General features: G+C 36.0%; 1 protein-coding gene across 2 annotated transcripts; it reads right to left on the bottom strand.

Annotated features, from left to right (window-relative positions):
• Positions 1-2983: 2983 nt before the first annotated feature.
• pcgf1 (polycomb group ring finger 1) lies at positions 2984-14785 on the bottom strand. 2 transcript variants are annotated; one of them, XM_007550984.2, is made up of 9 exons: positions 14520-14785; positions 11668-11773; positions 11413-11565; positions 8981-9052; positions 8716-8818; positions 8535-8577; positions 4930-5013; positions 3423-3503; positions 2984-3167 (listed from the first exon to the last, which is right to left on the bottom strand). In XM_007550984.2, the coding sequence occupies exons 1-9, from the start codon at positions 14604-14606 to the stop codon at positions 3117-3119; spliced, it is 780 nt and encodes a 259-aa protein (XP_007551046.1). In that variant the 5' UTR covers positions 14607-14785; the 3' UTR covers positions 2984-3116. The 2 variants fall into 2 exon arrangements, with proteins under 2 accessions (XP_007551046.1, XP_007551045.1); XM_007550983.2 differs by having other exon boundaries at positions 4930-5016; positions 14520-14783.
• Between the last annotated feature and the right edge of the window lie 5852 nt (positions 14786-20637).

Genomic DNA, 20637 nt, shown 5'->3' with positions numbered 1-20637 from the left:
TGTGTGTGTGTGTGTGTGTGTGTGTGTATGCCAAAGCAGGCTGGTGATCACAATAGAGGTAATCGGCTGGAACCACATAGGTTGAAAAGTCAAAAAGCATTTTAATTGCTGAGTGGCAGGAAATAAGGGAGAACAATTCGTCGTTTGACGAAAAAAAAAGAAAACAACGAACTTGAATAAAAACTTGATTATGTGTCAAAAAACGTAATTTCAAAAACATTTATTTTACCAATTAAAACTATTCTACCCAACATACCTTTTAGACAGTTTAGAGTGCAAATGTGTTTTTAACCACTTTCATACTAATCTGTTAATAATAGCTTCTCATTATTATTCTATAATAATATGGGTAGATTTAAAGTAAGTGAGATTTGAATAAGATTCTGCTGTAAGTGATTTTTCCATCATTAGGGTTTACGATCATAGATACACGCTCTTGTAATTCTTTATTTTAGTCCAGCATCCCCTCAGCACACACCTAAAAAGGCGCAGAGCCTCAGGAGGATTATCAGAATCACTTCATTCACAAGAGGGGCCTGAAGGGACATGCGCAGAGCTGCGGCTGGTGAATAATGTTCCAACCCCGACTGTTTTGTTTTCCATTTCAAGGAACCATATCGTTCTGTTCTGTTGCAATGATCAAAATTAGATTTTAAAAATCTTAGCCATCATTAAAATGTATCCTTGTGCCAAACCGGAGCAGCTTCTTAAAGAGATCTAAATCCAAACCTGTCATTTTGAAGCAATTGTTTGTAATTTAAATGTCAAACAGGCAGTGATTAATTGCGAGATATTCAGGAAACATCAAAGACAATCACACGAAATGCTGTCTACTTAAAAAGAGAAGAGACCTGGAAACATGTAGCATTTATCATCAGGCCGTGTCAAGTTATCAGAGTTCCTTCTTCCACTCTGGAGACGATCACAAACATCAAAGGTTGTCTGGAGTATGAGCAACTCCAAGTCTGCCACCTAGTGCCCAGTTAGGGGAATTATTCTAGGAAGAAAAGCAAAAGACAATATCAACGAGATTCTGTCATTACGGAGTCATGCGTTTCAAGTGTTCTCGCGAGAAACTGCTGCTCGTGAACTCTGGAGGTTTCTGAAAACTGGCAGTAAAAGTTCGCCAGAGTTGAGGTGAAACAAAGCAGATAAAAAAAAACAAAAAAAACAATGCGTTTTTACACTTGGAGTTCAGTAGCCGCACAAGAAAATAGTGTTATATTCCCACAGAAACATGCAAAATTGTTGCTGAAAATTCCTGCAAATCCCATCATCTGCATGTTTGGAAAATAGCCATTATATGAATCACCCAGAGGGAAAGTTACCTGAAGAGAAACCACCACATTCATCTGTGTTTCCGATTTCAACTGAAGCTCGTCTGAACCTCTGAGGCAGTGCATGGGACAATATGACCATCTCTTAATTTAAGTGAGTCAGTTGCATAATCTTCACGGATTACGGTGAAACTGTCCGTATCAGCGAGGAAACAAAAGCACTCAGAAATAAAATTTACAAACAAAGTTATGAGAGTTGGAAAACTGTAATGGAGATAAAGAAAAATACTAGTAAAGGTAAACAGTATATGGACAAGAAACTTTGCAGCTTCTCTGAAACAGACCATAAAGTTAAAGAAGGAAACTATGATTCAAAAAAATAAAAACATAACCTGCTTTGTCAAGATAGAAGCTTACTTTTAAAGCATTTTTTAAAATATGGACATTAGAATATTTCTTTTTCATGTTCTCAGTTTCCTGTAAAAACACCAATTTATGAAACTTTAAACACTTGTAGGCTTTATAAGCCAACAGTGCTGGACTTACAGAATTAAAACACATCAAAAGGCAAATTCTGTCACATCTAAAACTGAACTCCAACTGCATGATGAACATCCCCAGCATGGTTGCAAAAAATATTGTACTTTGTAGAATTAAATGCTAACAATGTGAACTAATTTTGTAAGAGGTCATGTGGAATGAGTTAGAAGCTAGTAGTTTCTTTTCACAAACCACTTAGAGGCCTCAATAAATTAAAATATCTATTACATTTTAATTACAGTACATCAGTTCAAACACTAAAACTCACTTTGTAAAGATTCATTACACACATGCAGTGATATATTTCAGGCATTTATTTCTGTTCTAACCCTTTTGATGATAACTTACACAGTTCTGTGCTGCTCCACTCCTCCTTCAAATTCTGGGAACTTGATTTCTAAAGAAATCTAAACTTTACTTTAATCTGAAGAGGAATTTGGATAACTGAACATTGCAGTCCTTTTTTTCTGTCTGTGGTTTAGAAATGGCTTAACACAAATAATGGGACATTTGTAGTCCATGTTCTGGATACATGTCTCTTTAAGGTCTGAATGTTCAGCCAAACCAGTTTAGACTGGGATAGTTATTCCTGTTGCACATCTTTCTTTCACTGGACCTTTCATTTGTATGCTTGCATCCATTACTTTGACCTACCAGCATCTTCAGTAAGGATCTTTAGTGGTTTACCCTCCTTGTGGAAAGTGCCAGTGACACCTTCCACCTTGAAAGTAAGTAAGCACTTACTTACTTACAAGTAAGCAGGGTTCCCTATGATTGTGCAGACCATCACATTTCTGCATGAAAATCATTATGGCTTTATGACATTCAAATTCTCTGAGAAACAGAATTTGGGTAGTCAAATACTTTTAAGCCATAAAGTTATCACTTAAATAAACATAAAGATTACTCCTTGTATTTAAGTTACATATTTTGAACTTGACTGCCAATATAGGTCATCACTCATTTAATGCTATGAAAATACCGTGTATTTGTAATTCTGAGTAAACATTGATGCCTAAAATGCCAAATGTTGGAGAAACTGATATTATTCTGAAATATAATAAAAAAATTTTACTGTATAAATCATAAATCAGCAGAAGCTTGATTGGCCGTTACTGAAACACATTATGTTTAGAAGGGTCTGAGTCATAGACAACAACAATATCTTTATTTTTTCCATTTCAAGTTTATTTTCAAAAATACAAAACAAGGAAAATAAGTTTATGTACACAAACACTATTAAAATAGAATATGTATTGTACAAAATATTTACAGCCGTCTCTCGACTGAAAACAAATCCTATCTGGTCCTTTTGTCTTTGATGGTGTAGTGAAGAACTAATGGCTGAGCCTGGAAGGAGAAACAACAGATATTAGAAAACTGTAATAGTTTTATTCAATTAATCCACCTCTGAGCTGCCTGTAGTCATGTTAAAGCAAATAAATAAAAGGATTAAACAGATTGTTTTTATCAAATTAGAATTTAATAGTCCAGTTTCTATTATTGTTGAAGAAAGTTCAACTAATATTCTAAGAGGTATTAACTCCAGTGTGAAGGCCTGTGTGACAGTTGTTGATGCTGCAGCTGGTGTTAGCTGCACTGTACCTTGCCAAACCAGTGTGAAAGCCATAACCGTTTCATGGTCATGTGATCAGGCAAAGACTCGTTATTAAATAACATCTGGACCTGCAGAGAGAGACCACACAGACAGATGAAGAGTAATTAGGAAGGAAAACATTTTAAAAGAGGGATTTCAGTGACAAATTTCACTTTCTGTGTCTGATTTCACACATTTGGTTCAAATATTTTGGCTGCTGGTCTCTGCTTTTTCATCAAGTGGAAGTCAGTCAGAAAATATGAACTTCAGAAAGAAACAAAGACCTTAGGAGTTTTCTCCTTATAATTTCCTCATAATTTCCTTTATGTCAAACTTTACCCATAGTTTCTGTATGTATATATATATATATATATATACATATACATGCATACATACATACATATGGATGTTCATGATACTCAATCAGTGGTACTCGAGACTGTGGCACATGCTTCATTGAATTCACTTATTTCATATTTCCACTAGGTTCATCAGGTTTTATTAAGGGTTTTGATAACTACCTATATTTCTAGATGAAAATACCAATTAATATTGCTGTCAAATTTAATGTTAACAAAAGTATGAACTGTGAATGTGTTTAAACTAAAGAGTACATGAAAAAGAAAACGGTGATAATATTCAACCAGAAAGAAATGGTTTGCTCTGATTCTGATTGGAAGAGAAACAAACAACGGGGGTAAAATAAAAAAACCTCATAAAACTACCATTGTTCCTGGAAAAAGTGCTTTGAGTTTAAATTCACCTTTAAGTCTACTCCATACATAGCCGGATATCTGGGAAAACAAATACATTTTTATGTGTGTGTAGACAGGAAAACTGAGATCTAGGTTCCCACTCATTACAGTCTGTGACAAATAATGTACCAATATAGTCACAAACTTACTTTGACACAATTTCCAATCAATATTGTCCTATGTTTTTTAACTTTATATTCTAAAGCAATTTAAAAGTGGGTTAACCTTTCTGACCATACAAAAGAACCTCATGATGCCATGTTTAATTCCTAACAGGAAGTTGAAATTGTTTTAAAGCAACCTGATTGGCTGACATAAGTTTTAGCTTTGCTCTGCACTGCCCCCTGTTTGGCATGTTTAAAACAACACTCGAAGAAGTGCAGGTTCATGTGGATGAAAACTTTTCTGAAACCGACCATGTACAATATGTTTTTTTTTAAATGATGTGGCAGAGATATTTGTTTTTATAATGACCCAGCTACGTGTGTAGAAAGTCTTAGTCTGCTTCTCATGCCCTGGACATGAACACCCTATAAACATCTGCTGTGGAGAAAATAATACCTTTGGCAGAATCACTTTCAACTACTTGTACAATAATAAGTAGAAGCAGATTAAGACAGAGCTTCATTGCTACCTGTTAACTAGTGACGGATCTGTGCGCGTGGATGATCAGACATTGATACATTTACAACATTTATTATAAACCAATCGAAAGAAATACTAGGAAATATTTTTGATGTAGTATAAGACATCGACTCACCTGATGTTTTTCCACATTTAATCTGTGACAAAGAACTTTCCTCAAGTGTCTCACCTCTGCTCGTACAGAGCAGCGCACAAACTTCTGCTGCAGAAGAAAGAGAAAACAATCAGCTCCAAAACAAGAACAATATAACATGCAGTTGAGAAATGTTTTACAATGCACAATTAAACAGAGGCACCCAAGTAGCTAATCAAACTTGTGAATATCCATTTGAATACACACAGTAGCCCAGAGTATGTGGGAGCAGGTTTATGTTGAGGCAGCCTGTCTCATAACAGCTTACAAATAAAAAAAGATCAGAAAAGTGATATTTTCTGATCTGATCTCTTGAGCTGAACAGCTCAAGAATAAAATTGTAGATAAAAGAGAAAAGGTCACCTCACTAGTTTGATAGTAGTTTGGATATTTAAAACAAAAAAAACTAATCAATAATTATTGATATCGATCGATATAAAACCCTTATATTGTGATACATTTTTCAACCATATTGCCAAGCCTTAGATCATCTTTACTCAGTCTTTATTGTAACTTGTGATCACTGCAATGGTTAATTCTTAATATTCTGTTATAAGACTACCATTTACATAATTGTTCATCATCTGGAAATCTGATATTTAACTTGGGAGTAGAGACCATCAACAACAGAGTCAAAACGAGAGAAAAGTCATAGTTTTGAAAGTCCAACTAGAAGTGCTGGCTGTTTTCTTGTGAAGACTGGTTTAAAATGTTCCAATAATATTTTTGCCGTCGATCCTTATTCATAAACAGCAAATTGGACAGCAATTCTGAATCACATTTGGAGCAGAAGAAATCCAAACGGTCCAACTGTAGGAACCGCGTACTCCTTTTACGATTAGATTTACAGTGAAGAATAATCCTGCTTACTGCTGGAAGTTTTCTGCTCCCTGCTGACTTATTAAACACTCTAAAGTCAAAGAGCTAAACTGCTTTAGCTCATGCACTGCAAGGGCGTAGTATTTCTCTTCATGCATGGGCAGAAATCTGTTTTATTAAATTTACATCTCAGTATAAAACAGTAAATATCACTGGACAAGGAGGGTGGAGAGGAGAGCTGGTAACAAATTATTGAGGGTCGAATTTAAATCCAGAACACTGCAAGGACATGGCTTGCATTAGCAAACTGATCCGACATTACACCCAGGAGTATGATTTGTTTTTATACATTTATGAGGGTTCTCGTCAGAAGCTAATCCACTTTATAAGGTCACAGAGGGGTTAGAGTGAAAAACAACTGCATATAAAAAGGCAGGAATGGAACCAATGTGGCTGCATGTTCTTGTTACATAAAGTAAGATTAGACAAACGATAAACAACATTTTGACTTTGCAAAGTGATCAGAGGACATGAGTGAATGTACTGACACTTCCAAAATATCAGTCAGCAGATCTGTGTGGTTAATTTAACTCCTTAGCTGTGACAGAGTTCAAGCTCTTAATATTCTGAAATACTCTACAACCCAATTTAAAGGCCAAGAAAAAACATGGTTTGTTTAAAAAATAAATGAATAAAACACCTGGTTAAGGTGAAACAATGATGAACTTCCCTAAAGAAGCCAAACACCCTTAAAAATGTGGCATTTTGAGAATCCCATGGCAGCCAAGGATTTGTTCGTCCAATTTAAGTAGTAATCAGATATCGACGGAAGAAATTTGATCACAAAGGAAGGAGTTTTTCAACAGTTCACGGGTTTGTCGTGTCATGATGCCAAGACAAAAAAACCTCAACAATGACCTAAGAGGAACAACTGTTCCTGCTCATCAATCTCTAAAGAGTTAGAGGGCCAGTTCCATGCTTTTAGGAATTCACAATGACACAGTAAGAAAGATTAGTCACCAGTGGAAACATTTAAAGTAAGCTGCCAATCCTCCAAATCAAGAGCAAGTTCACGCTGAGGTCGGGCCAGTACAATGAGCAAATGTGCATCCCAACAACCAAATGACTTATTGGACTGATCATAAAACTCAGTCTCTACGCCAACATCTCAAAGTAACTTTCAGGTGAAGACACGGGGCCTTCACCAAGAGGAAGTGGGCACAGTGATCCAAAATAACATTACAGATTAAAATTTGAGGACTCCTGACAGCTAAATATTTAAATAATCTAACCACAAAAATGGTCAACGCCAGCTTCCCTACACATTGTTCAAGCCAGAATCCTAAACCTTTTAGGGTTTGTTGATACCAGGAAAGTCCTTTGGTCTGCTTATTTGATCCAGACCAAAAGCACTTTTATTTATAATTTGTTGCAGTGCGTTTTCACTTTGTACTTTTAGACAATGCTGATGGTCATTGCTCCCACCGGACAGCAGTGACGAAGATGCAGAGATACACAGCAGAGATCCGGAAATAATTTCGGAAGTCCTCCTTGCTGTATTTCTGTTGTGCACATTTGTGCTGTTACTTCAATGCCAGTTTAAATGTCAAGAAGCCAACACAACACAGGCTTCACAATGTTGGAACGGCGTCAGCAAATGCTGTTGCAAGCCGAAGGAGACAAGATGCTCTTTCTTTTCTGACCCACAGCATGCTGGCAGCAGAAAATGGTGCATTAAGTACAATTCCAGTTCAATTAGTAGAAGCAATTAGTAATAGCAGTAGACTTAGCAACACTGAACGGCTCATTTTTACCATAGTGGCTCATGAACTTCAAAAAAGACGCATATTTTCTTTAGTCGTTTCAAATCGAGGTAGATCTGTGCTCACACCAGAAATGAACTGTACATGAGTTTATTTGGAAGCGGACCAAGACCACCTCAAACGATGCCAGATTTACACTAATCACCCTCTTTTTACTTTCCTGCAGTTACACAAAACAGAAAATACTTGGATTCAATAACTTTCCAGGCCGCATAGGAACTCTGAAAAGCCTGAAAGGCAAAGTCAGACTATGTCCTTAATTTCAATAACTGAAACACCATGTTATTATGTTCTGTTCTGAAATGTAAGCTGTAAAGGGTACTTCTTTCAAAAACTATTTCCATAATTTAATAAAGCAAATCATGGTGCCCCCTGCTGGATTAGGAAATTATTGAAGTATTTATGTTTTTACATATATGAATTTTTTCCTCATAATATATTAAAAGATTTTGCTCAGCTTAATGTAACTTCTAAAGCAATAAGAAAAAACATACAAATAGCATTTGAACTCCATTTTGTTTATAAAATTAAGACAAAAAAAACAAACACAGGTGGCTTCTTGTAGAGTCATTCAATTTTCTAAATGACACAAATCAGTTATTAAGAGAGAAGCCGATTGGGTGTAGATGACGAATAATCCGATTGGGTGTAGATGACGAATAATTTCCTGCCTCAGTGACACGATTCTCCTACTTTTCCCCCTCTGTAAATACGAGGCTCCAGCAGCTCTGAAGGCTGTATTCTGCTGTAGCAGCAGCTGTCAATGTGCCATGTATTCGCTAAGCAGTTAGGTTTTTTTTTATGTCCTGGAGACATCTTTTTCTGGGTTGTGAAAAGCCTTGTTGGTTTAAATGCATCCAGAACCAGCTCAACAACTTCAATAAGCACATACATCTGTACTGAAATACAACACTAGTTACAAGTTGGAGTACTTGATAAACCCACCTGGAGAGTAAGTTTTGTCTTATCTTTTCCAGAGAGTGATGAACTGCAAAGACAGAGTGTTAAAACACTTTGCAAAAGTTCATTTTATAACAGTTAAATTTAAATATTTCAACATAAACATTCCATTTCAGTCTTGTCTCATTTTTAAAGCATACACAAGATAAAAACAGAAGCCCTTTACCTTAGTCTTTCTAAACACAGCGAAACCTGTTCATCATATCTGTAGAAGTGAGCTTTAGAGTGGTCGAAGCTTGTAAAAGGCAGAGCTGCGCTCTCTGAAACATCTAAAGAGTTGGGGGGAAAAAGGATAAGGTTTAGATCCTGATTTTACTGCTGTAGAGCAATCAAATAAATCCAGCTGTAGATGCTGAGAACTTTACTCTGAGCCAGAGCTCTTTTACAAACAGAAATATTTCAGAATGTTTAGTGGTGAAAGAAGGACCCACCGTCTCCCGCAGGTTGGATGACTCTTTCTAACCCACGCGACTGGTAAAAATCTTTTATTCGTTTGTCCTCACCTGAGAAAAATAAAAAACATGCCAACATGTTTCTTTTTCATGACTTCTTCCAATTTCACAGGAAAATAAATAGCTATGCTTCAAATATTATCCATGCATCATTCGTTCTATTTTCAACTGACAATCATGAATAAGAAAATTAACTTTTTTTTCTAAATTGTATAAACTTTTTATGTTTTCAATACATAATAGAAAAACAGATCATAGTACAGACATTTTTTAATGTAATATTTCATTGCTCTGGTTTGTGTGACCCAGAATTTGTTCTGCAAACATGCAGGTTACCACGGCAACGCTGGAACCACACCCCAATTTGATAATACTTATTCAACACCGGTATGACACACAGAAATCTTCATGCTGCTGCAAATAAACCTTCTACCATCAAATCTTCTGATGCTCTGAAATGAGTATCAGAAGATTTGAAGAGAACACGTCTGTCAGACGCTTTGTTAGAGGGTTTTGGTTGGATTGATATACAAAGAAAATTTATATTCAAACTTCTACAGTTTATTTTGCAATCATTTCCATTAAAGGCGCTTTCGCACTGCACTGCACGGAACGGAACGGTTGTGTTCGCATTACACTCCGGGGTGCCATCGAAGCGGTGCCGGACGTCATTATTTTTAAAACTAAACAATGTGGTTTGAGTTGGTTGGTTGCTAACTGCCAATTTAATAAAGAATAGAAAGAAGAATAGTTACTACTACGACGACAACAACAATGGACGACATGGATTTAATTCTGCTGCTCATCAACCTCATACAATTAATTAAATTCCGCCAACAAGCTACCCTCGGAAGACAAAATGCTGAACGACTTCTACGTATTCCCAGGAGAAATACAGAAGAAAAATAGCATAGACTGTAGTATAGTAATATAGTAGTGAGAGCCAGCTGTCAACAGAAAATCAACGTCTGACTCCATAACAACCAGTGGCCAATCAGCTGCTGGTTCTAAGCAGAACCGATTGGCCGGCACGATTGGAACCACAGCTCTTGTGGTTCCATGGGGCCGGGTGGAACCGGTCGCAAGTTGTAATGCGAACACAACCGTTCCGTTCCGTTCTGAAACGTTCCGTTCCGTGCATTGCGAAAGCGCCTTAAGTATGCGATTCCATGACACACCCAAAGACAACAAATAGCAGGGACTTTGATGCACTGGAAAACATATTCTGGTGGTAATATTGCTTAGTATATTGTGCTTAAGAGTAATTTAACTTCTCTTTATTATTTTTATCCACCTTAATAATGTTTATTATTATTATTAATTCACCATTTAGGACATACAAAAACAAAAATTACACACTGTGAGAAGTATTGATTTATAAAACAACAAATAACCAGTTAGATAAGAGAACAAACAAAACCATTTAAAGTACTTTTGACTTCTAAAATATTTTTGTTGGTTACTTTATTCTTACACTTGTCAGTGCTGTAAAAGCCAAATAACCTAATGCTTACACTATTTTATGTTGAAAACAACCCAGACTTTTGCACACATTACAATTTCTGGCTCACATAAACCCAAGCCATAAGATTCTAAATTAGAATTCAGTTCTGAAGACCATTTTGTATTTCTGATCCGAGACCAAAATTAAAATTATGAAAAACCAATACCTTCTTCGATATTTTGTATTCAACTGAAAAACAAATACTTTTTTTTTTTTAAATTTGACAACTTGTTGCTCACAATTAAAAATGGAAAGTGTAAATGATAAATTGATTAAATATGCTACAAAAAACAGTAACTTACAAAAGCATTCGTTTCCCTTTGAACTCTCAGTTTTTATCACATTATAACCAAAATCTTTTATGCAAATCATTGTAATTTTATGTTAAACAAGAAGAGCATTAATCAGAAGAGCATCCATGATGCCAATGATAACTCTGGAGGAGCTGCATGGATTCACAGCTCAGGTAGAGGAATCTGTTGTCAAGATTCCCCCACCTGCAAGATAATAACAGTGGTGGTTGGATTAGGCTGTGGGGAAGCTGCTCAGTGTTACGGGACGAGGACAGGGGATAAATACAGAGCAATCCTGAATCTGACGAATATGTGCAGCTAGAGGCAACACACTCCATAAGACTTCCAAGTGAAGGAAAGGTGTTTCTACACAGTGCTGACTTAGAAAAATGCAGGCCACACTTTTCAGATTTTAGCCTGTAAAACAAATTATGAAAATTATGTGCAACTTCCTGTACGCTTCATAATTACACACCCCAATAAAATAGAGTTGGTGGCGTTAACATGACACAAATTAGAAAAATTGGAGCATACATGCTTGTACAAGGCATGTCCTGTGCATATTAAAGACTTACAACACTTCTGGACAACCAATAAAAATTAAGACAACTTACTCTCCTGAAGCCCAGGCACCAGCTTGTAGACAATGTCTTGCATCACTCGATCCAGCTTGAGGTTGAGTAAAGGTTGAGTTTCATGAATTTTAATGTTGCACATGGGGCAATACTTGCTGGTTTGCAGGTATTTTACAATGCAACTTTTACAGACTGTACAGGGAAAAAAGAGAATCCATTCATACTGAAGCAAACAGGCAAACAAGTTATTTTAGTAAAATAGTGGCGGAAAAAAACAAAGATTCATAAGCTTACAAGTATGCAAACACTCTGTAATTGTTGTGGCGTCAATAAAATATCCAGCGCAGAGGTAGCAGACAATGTGTTCATTCAGGTCTTTGATCTTCAACTTAACTTCCTCCTAGAGAAGCAAAAAACAAGCATCAAAGGGTTTGAATATTCACGACATTTCACTTTTTTTTAATTTATCTCCCATTATTCTAACCATAGAAGAAGCATTCAACACTTTAAAAAACTGGAAAAAATAATTACAATCATCAATTTATTTTGAGACAATGTCTCAATTTAGTTAGAAGAAAGGATCCTGGTGTTCCATTCCAAACATGACCACAGTCCTGTTTGTTACCATTTAATCAGAGCAAGATGGCAGCAGACAAGTGTGTCTTGGGACCAAACAGCCCAGCCAATTAACAGATGCCTCTTCCTGCAACACACAGTGTCTTTAAAGTCAGCTCCCACCACAAGTGGAGGGCAGCAAATAGTCAGGCTTAAAACAGTTTAGAACAAATAAACAGTCATTTAAAGCCATATCCAAAAGCAAATGGAACATAGGAGCAAAACCCTGAAACAGGAACTGAGAGAAGCATCATCCTTTATTTGTTCATCTACTGTCAAGTTTCAGGAATAATCTTTTTCAGGCTTGAGTTTTTTTTCCCAGGTGTCAGACTCTAATTTTGCCATTTTATCAGGTGATTCAACTCAGAAAATGGGAAAAAATTGTGTGTTTATGACAGATTGTTTGAAAGAAAGTGGCTAAAAGGCCAACTTATAATTAGTTCTGTGCTAAATTGCTACATGCAGACAACAACAGTTCCTCTTCTGAGTTTGTGAGACTTATGAGTCATAAGTCAGAGCTAAGTTAACAGAGGAAATACATCAAAGATGTTTTGGAAGTGGACGGAAAATGACTGATGTAGAAAAGAAATGTCAAAAGAAAAAGAAATTTTCAGGAAATCTCAAGAAAAGATTTTCAAGACTACTGCTCATCTTTTTTTGGTCGATGTGTAAAATTGAGAAACTCCTTAAGTCTTTATAAGTGATAGAGTTACAACCACCAAAAGTCCTAAAGTAAATCACTGCAAGATTTAGATTCAGGAAATTTTAAACTCTATGAACATGATGAGTCCATCATGACAAAAAAAAAACAACATACAAACGCCACTCTTTTTGATAGCATTAAGGAGCTGCCTTCCCTATGAGGCAAACACACAGAAAAAAGGAAATGCACAAACAAACACTACATGTTACTTATCGCTTTTACCCTAATTCAACTGCTCCATTACTGAAAGTCATTGAGTTTTTTTGTTAGTATTAATATTGGGTTTGAAATTTTAGTGTCATGACAACCTTAATCCAGTTATGAGAGCAACAAGCATTGCCATGCTCATTCAGCACAACACTTAGATTTACATCACATGTGAACTCACCTGGACTGAAAAGGGTAAAATTATGGCCAAACAGATTAGTTGATAACAGAATCCGAATGTATTGCGCTTCAGTTATTATAGTCTACCAAATATAGCGTTCATGCAGTCCTTTCATTATATTCTGCAGCTCTGATAAGAGGTGTTAGCGTATGTAAAGCACCTCTGTGTTTTACATGTTTGTATACTCCAGTTCACCTCATTTAAACAGACAATGTTTCCTCATCAGCTTAATGACCAATTCATATAAATCAGCTCTATGGAAACATGCACACATCTAGAATACATAGAGGTCCCTCTGAGACGTGCAGGGGTTTACTCTAAAATTTAAACTTATTTAAAATTTAAATTTAAACACTGCTCTAAAATTTAGCCACATGGACTTTCTGTTGTTCTATTTTGCCCAACTTTGGAGTTTAGGTTTAATGGAGGGTGTCACCCAGTTTCCTGCATGTTTTAGTGTGTTATTGTTCAAAAAACTAATTCAAGTGGCAGAAATACCTCTGAACGTTTCATCAAGTTCTGCTAATGAACAATTCTTTTGATACGTGTGTTGGACCAAGGAAGTATCTAAAATAAGGACAGCAGCTCTTGAAAACTGATGTTGGGTAATCGTGCTCAAATCTCTCACTATCTCAAAACTTTAAAGCTTTTAATAGGTTTATTAAAAAAAGAAGGAAAAAAAAGGCGAAGCAGCTGCAGAGCAGTTACCCCGAGCAAAATCACAGCGCTGAAAACAAAGAGGAGACTTTATGAAGCCCATTTTGCCCTTAACGGTCTTCCTACAGTCGGAGAAGAATCGTTAATAAGGAATGTTAAAGCTGTAAATGCAAACATTGTTTTTCAGCTTGTGGGACATTAAACAATTCGGAGGAAAAGCGGGCGAGCTCAGCATGACCTCTGCGATCACGTTGAAACTGAAAAAGTAGCGTTTCTCCGAGGAGACCGACATACTGTCACAGAAGGAACTGGATAGTCGAAAGAACTGAGAACTGCTTGCTAACTCCGAGCTCCAACGGCTGAATAAGTGATATCAAACTACAAACCGAGCGCGAAGCAGTAGCAACTCAAAACGGACCGCCGTTACTTCGACAACCAAATCGAATGAGAACCAACGGAGCGCAGCGTCTGTTACCGCCACAGTTTACTCCACCATAAAGCGCAAATTAAAAAGTAAACTTCCTACTGAACTAAAGAAAACAGGGCCGGAAGTGGTCAAATTTAACACTTGGTTTGGAGCTTTGATGCACGTTGCTCCGTAGAACAACACGGTTGGACCCAACCGTATACGCATGCTCGAGCATCGCTCTCAGTGTCTCTCCATCAGCGCAGCGGAGACAACCATCTCCTGTTAAAACGCCACGTTAACTCCCGTTTCTGGTACTTTCAATGTCAGTACACTTTCCTCGGTTGGGAAGGAGCTTAAAACACAAAGCAGCTCACCTCGTTCCGTAGTGGGTCCAGTTTATAGACAGACTGAAGCTGATTTCGGAGCCGCATCGCTATGGCCATTGGACCTTGCTCCGCCATCTTTGGGAATTATGCTGGGTTCCGGGTAAACCGGATGTGGCATCTTTTGCGAATCGAGGCGGGTAAACGACAAAATAAAAGCGTATTTATTAAATCAAAAATAATCCAGTTTAATGTTTCCGTTTAGATTGAATTGAGGCTGTCAAATTACATCTAAATACAGATTTTACAATTTTTATAATTAAAATTAATTAAATTAGTTTCCGGAAGCTATTTGTTTTGTCTTATTCAAAAATCTGCTGTTTTTAGTAGATTTTGACATGATCCTAATTTTATTTTAATTTTAAAGTTTGATCAACATATTGTTCTGCTTTAATAAATGTTATTTAGTTACAAATATATATTTAAGTATGTTTGTTTTTTTTAATGTGTAGTTGCTTTAATAAATGTTATTTAGTTACAAATGTATATTTAAGTATGATTGTTTTTTATTTTTAGAAAATGTATAGTTTTTTATCATTATTATTATTATCTAAGAATAGACTAAGAAGTGGCCTTTAGCATATTTTTAATGTCTGCTTTTAATGTTGCTTCAAATTGTGAATTACATTCAGACAATTGTATATATTTTTCATGGGGCACAAAGTTCCTCGTAGTATTTTTGAAGTTTACTTTCTGGCTACTCTACCCACTGAAAATGGAACAAACATGTTTTAAACAAAAATGTGCCAAATGCAAGCACATTTGTCTGGTGGGATGTCCTTGTTCAGAAACTTATTCTGAAACATTAGAACAAGTTTCATAGTTCTAATGTTATTTTATATTTGCTGAACCTACTGTGCCATTTGGAAATCAAGTGAAAATACAGTAAACAGATACAGTAATAGTACTTTGCCCTGTTCGAATACGTACATTACCTACTTTGAAAGGTTTATGTTGTGGAAAACTTAGATCTTTAAATCTGTGTTTCTTCTGCCAAAATATGTTATGTTTAAGGAGGTGATTTGTTTTTATTACAATTTTTGACTACGTATGTTTCATTGATATAGTCCTTTACTTTCAGCTTATATTATGATTATTAATGGTAACCTCTTCCAATCTGCAATGTAGAATGACATCTTTACCAATGACAAAATATTATTTTTTCCTGCTTTAATCTGACGTTCAGATTAAAGCAGAAAGCAAGAATTCTACACTATTCTGAAAAGTGCAGAATGCATTTGTATTCTGGTTTCCTGCTTTAATCTGAATGTCAGATTAAAGCATATTCATAAACATTCATTAATCTGAATGTCAGATTAAAGCATATTCATAAACATTCATTAATCTGAATGTCAGATTAAAGCATATTCATAAACATTCATTAATCTGAATGTCAGATTAAAGCATATTCATAAACATTCATTAATCTGAATGTCAGATTAAAGCATATTCATAAACATTCATTAATCTGAATGTCAGATTACAGCAGGAATTTCTTCCCGCTCTAATTTTGGGGTCTTTGTCCTGCTGGAAGGTGAAACTCCACCCATAACTCAAGTCTTTTGCAAATTCCAGCAGGTTTCCTTTTTGGTGTGCCTTTTTCCCCTGCTCCTCCAGTAGAAAACATCCCAAAGATATGAGATTCCCATAACCATCGCTAAAAGTGAAGATGATGGTTATAGAGTGAAATGCAGCATTTAACACGTGGGCCAAAAAGTTACATTTTGGTCTCATTTGATCTTTCTTCCATATGTTTGCTATCTCCTAAATGATTAATGTTTTTAAAAAAGCTCTAGAACTTTACCCTTCTTTTAACTTTCCCACAACTTTCTCCCTGACCCGTCTGCTGTTCTCTGCCTGTGATGCTTTTCATTCACTGTTGCTCTCTGACTCAGTGTTGTTCAAAGTGGGGGCGGCATCCCCCTCGGTGGCCACCAGGGTGCGATAGGGAGACAACAGAAAGTTGGAGGGAAAATAAATTAAATGCAAAATTGAACAACTTATTCTGATATACTTTTTAATGATACATTTTCAAATAATTTTTTTTAGCATAAAATCTAGTCTGTTTTTCTATCACTATTATAACATATACAGTAAAATAACCTATTGGAATATTTTTGATTGTGAAATGTGTCAAGTTGGCGTAGAAACTGGAAAACCCTGCTCTAATGGCCCTCTGAGGTCTCCCCTTAACGGCTTATTGCAATTGAGGGTACATTTAGTAAAGCTTGAGTAGCATATTATCTACAACAAATCTGAAAAACACACAAAGTGGTACATTTGAAACACCCAGAATCTGCCGGAAATCTGAACAAAGAACTTGTGAAGAATTAAAACATGAACACCAAAACAAAAAACTAAAAATAAACACAAAAACCCTGCCACTACCATTGATACTTTATCTGTTTATTTTGAGCTGGTGGACTTCTTCTGTGGACAAATAACTCACTCATATGAGAAAAAAAAGACATCAAGGTTAGAGTCTGAAATGATTTTACCTTGACATTTAATGTAATGAATCACCTAAGAATAGTGAAGAAACCTTTAATGCTAGACCTGAAAAATGTCACTTGCTCTGGGTTCTTATGTAATTGTCGATACTCTTTCTGCTCTACATATATTAGTAAAAATAGTAACTTATTTTTGTTATCTAATGGCATAAGCTCCCCATTTCTCAAACCTCACTGAGAAGACAATGGCTTGAAAGACTTTGCACTCACTTCTTCTCCCAGTTATTTGTTGTTCATCTTGGATGTTGAATATCAGGCAAGTTCAAGTCATTCAAATTTCATTTTGTTGGGTCACATATTTATAAAAATTTATTTATTTAAATGTAGTTAAATAAGTACATAAAAACAGTTAAACAAACAATCCAACAAACAATTTTTAATAAAATATATAGCAGTATTACAAAAGAATAAAAATACAGTTTATGTGAGGAAAGAAGAGGATGCAATGTTCTGAACATGTCCTAATTTCTTAATTTAAATACTGAATCACTCAAAATCTCTAAGCTTTTATTCTAAAACATATCTATTTTGTGTTTATTGATCTTTTATTCTTCTTGATTTCTTATTCTTGATCGTTTTCATTTCTTCCTCCATATTTCAAAATTCCATAGTTTTAAATTTGGTCTTCATTCTGGACAACAGAGGGCGATAAAGTCATACAATTCCTTTTGATGTTGGCAGTCTTTTTCTGTTATTCAAAATAATGTTTTTGGAATGCAGCCTATGCTATCACAATCTAATATACCATTTGAAACTAAAATGCGATAAAATGTGAGACTGTCCTTTAATATTGAAATTTATTTCAAGTTAAAACATGTTGTCATTAACAATCCAACACAGGTTTTTTTTTGTATGTACGTGCACATAACAACAGAACTATGACTGTGATTTTTTTTTTGCTATATGTTATTATTATTATTTTTTGCTTAAGTTTTTGTTGGAAACCTGTTTTGTTTAATCAGTTGAAGAATTCTAAAATTAATTTAGCCGATACAAACTCACGTAAGAAAATCAAGGGTAAAGTTTCAGAATTAGATCAAAATCGGAGAAGATTGGTGGCCAACACCAAAAATAACCACATAGTATGTTTTGCAATCTGAATCTCCTAACTATATTGCACAGACATCATTGAAGTAATGAAAGAATATTAAAATCACATCAGGGCTTGTTAAGTTATTTCAAACATTTTAAGGTACATCTTGATAAAATCTAAACCAAAAGTAATGTTTAACAAATAAATCAAGGACATTAAAGTATGAATGTAAATAGATGGAACACATTTTAGGAATGCACAATAAGCTAAGTGCAAACAAATCAGTTTAGATGTTCTCACTGCCCACTTGAAAACTAATATCAATTAAATTAGTTTGAAAATAATCAATGTCATGAATGAAAAAAAAACAAAAAAAAAAAACAGCCAAACATAGTTAAATTGGCTTTACATGTGTGATCTCTGTAGCAGTAACCCTTTTATTTAGAGGAGCACTTCTAACTCAAGTGTTTGAACTCCCAGAACGTTTTGGGGGTGGGGTGGGTTGACTGACTGCTTTCTTCCCTTCACTGAACAATGACCACCAAGAGTCTCTTGAAAAAAAAGAACTGAACCATCATCTCAGTGACGAGCAGCATCAGAGACTGTGGTTGCTCTGAGCAGCTTCCAGACATAATTATGCTTTCATTTGTGTCAAAATGAAGTTAAAATGAAAAACCAACATGCTGCTAACTAAAGCAACTCAATCTTTTGTGGAAGATTGACAATTACCCTTACTTTCAATGTGTTTTTTTGGTATTTATGGGATTAAATAGTGGTTGGACATGCGATATAAAATGGGTTTGTACTGAAACACTGGCAAGATTCAGTTTATTTTTCCAATAACTATATACCTCACTTTTTGACAAGAATAGCAACAACAGCAAACTTTGTGGAAAACAATATTTTGAATGGCGAATTAAGTGTGTGCTTGGGTTTTAGCTGAGCTGCTTTTGAATTAGTGTGTGCCCTGTTTCAACAGGTCTTCTTATTGGTATTATATGTGGAGGTCCCCCTGATCCCTCCCAGAGGGCTTCCAACCTGTGGACCACCCAAACGCTGCAGACCCTGAACAACGACTCGCCTCTCATTCATTCTTTTGTAATTTCCCAGAGTTACGGAATGACTGAAAAGTTTGTCTTATTCCAAATCATCCTGATGACTGCAACAGCCGTCAAGGTTACATGCAAGCCATATATTGAGAACATTAAAGCTTGCATGAATATTCTGAATATTCGTGATTACAGAGACTAGATTTTCTGTATAATTCTGAACAATTTTTGAGAAATGTAATTAAAAATGACAAAAAGAAAAAAAATCACTTTATAATCAATATTTTGTTTGCAGAAAAGAGTTGTATCACCTTGCACAAAGGGTTTTTATTCTCAGGATAAAATTTCTGTACAGGCTCCAAATCATAGTCAGTCAATGTAAACCGATTGACAGACGAGACAGAAGCAATAAATTTTGGTTCATTGTGGCCTTTCGGAGTACGAGGAACTGTTGTGATCAGTCTCGCTTCACTGAGTCTTCACAGTCAGACCTTGTGTCCCGCTGCTGTCTGCCATTTCCTCTTGCCATGTAACGTCTTATCTGCTGGGTCTGCGAGGTCACTGCTTATCTGATTGACAGAACTTTGACTCCAAACAATATCCAAATAACCAGAGGGTCTGGAGGATCACAGCAGCTAGAAGAGTCAGAACAAGCACTGAGAGGGGCGGCAAATGAATCAAAGAGAGGGGAAAAGATACCAAAAATAACTAAATCTTTCATTTTTTTTTTACATCACGTAGGAGTTATGCACATCCCAATTTTATAGAGTGACAGTTGTTTCCATCATCCTTCACTTCCATCAGAGATGATTACTTTATTTGATGGATCAAACACCTGCCAAGACAGCAGAAATATGATCAATTTGAGGCTTTTCAGTCAGTGAATAATGAGGCAGAAAATAGTGCAATGTAAACTTATTTGCTATGTCGACCTTGGATGTTAGTTATTATTCTGCCTAATTATCCCAAGTTTAAGGAAAAATATGTCAACATGCATTAATTCAGATAAGCTGCAGAGCAGATAGAGACCCCATTTACCTCTCTGTCCTGGAAACCCTGTGCAAAAACTACCCCGCAATAGGAATCTACATTTTGCCATGCCAAAAGGAGGCCCCCGTCCTTCCTCCCTCTTCTTGCTCTCTCAGAGCAATCAGAGCATGCAGGGGTGGGCTGCAGCTTTTGTCTCCTTTGCTCCAGCAATTGGCCACCAAGTGGCAAGCAAATGACGAGAGCCCTCTTGGAACAGTTCCAGAGGAGTACAGCTTGTGCTGTTTGATAGGCAGGCATAATGAATGATGTAGTGCAAGCTCCTAGGCCTCTCCCTGGCACAAAAGTCTGACTATCACAATCTGAATTACTTCAAATGCTAGAAAAATGCACAGGAATTTGCTTCATTGAGGAAATTCTGCCAAGTTGTGCTGACAGTGTCACAGAACTGCAGCGTATGCACCAACAAATCCAAAGAAACAACTAAAAGATGTGCAAAATCACAGCTGCTGTAATGCATTGGGTTATAT

The sequence above is a fragment of the Poecilia formosa genome, unplaced genomic scaffold (assembly GCF_000485575.1).
Source record: "Poecilia formosa unplaced genomic scaffold, Poecilia_formosa-5.1.2 Scaffold39, whole genome shotgun sequence".
Classification (NCBI taxonomy): Eukaryota; Metazoa; Chordata; class Actinopteri; order Cyprinodontiformes; family Poeciliidae; genus Poecilia; species Poecilia formosa.
The sequence above is the reverse complement of the archived record's forward strand: the minus strand, read 5'-3'. Positions and strand labels throughout refer to the sequence as shown.

What these genes read in the sequence shown, in the direction of transcription:
- pcgf1 (XM_007550983.2), bottom strand. Translation starts at nt 14,606, where the DNA reads ATGGCGGAGCAAGGTCCAATGGCCATAGCGATGCGGCTCCGAAATCAG. An exon ending in TACAGAGTGTTTGCATACTT is followed by an intron (nt 11,566 to 11,667) that starts GTAAGCTTATGA and finishes TTCCCTGTACAG; the next exon opens with TCTGTAAAAGTTGCATTGTA. An exon ending in CTGTGTTTAGAAAGACTAAG is followed by an intron (nt 8,578 to 8,715) that starts GTAAAGGGCTTC and finishes CTGTCTTTGCAG; the next exon opens with TTCATCACTCTCTGGAAAAG.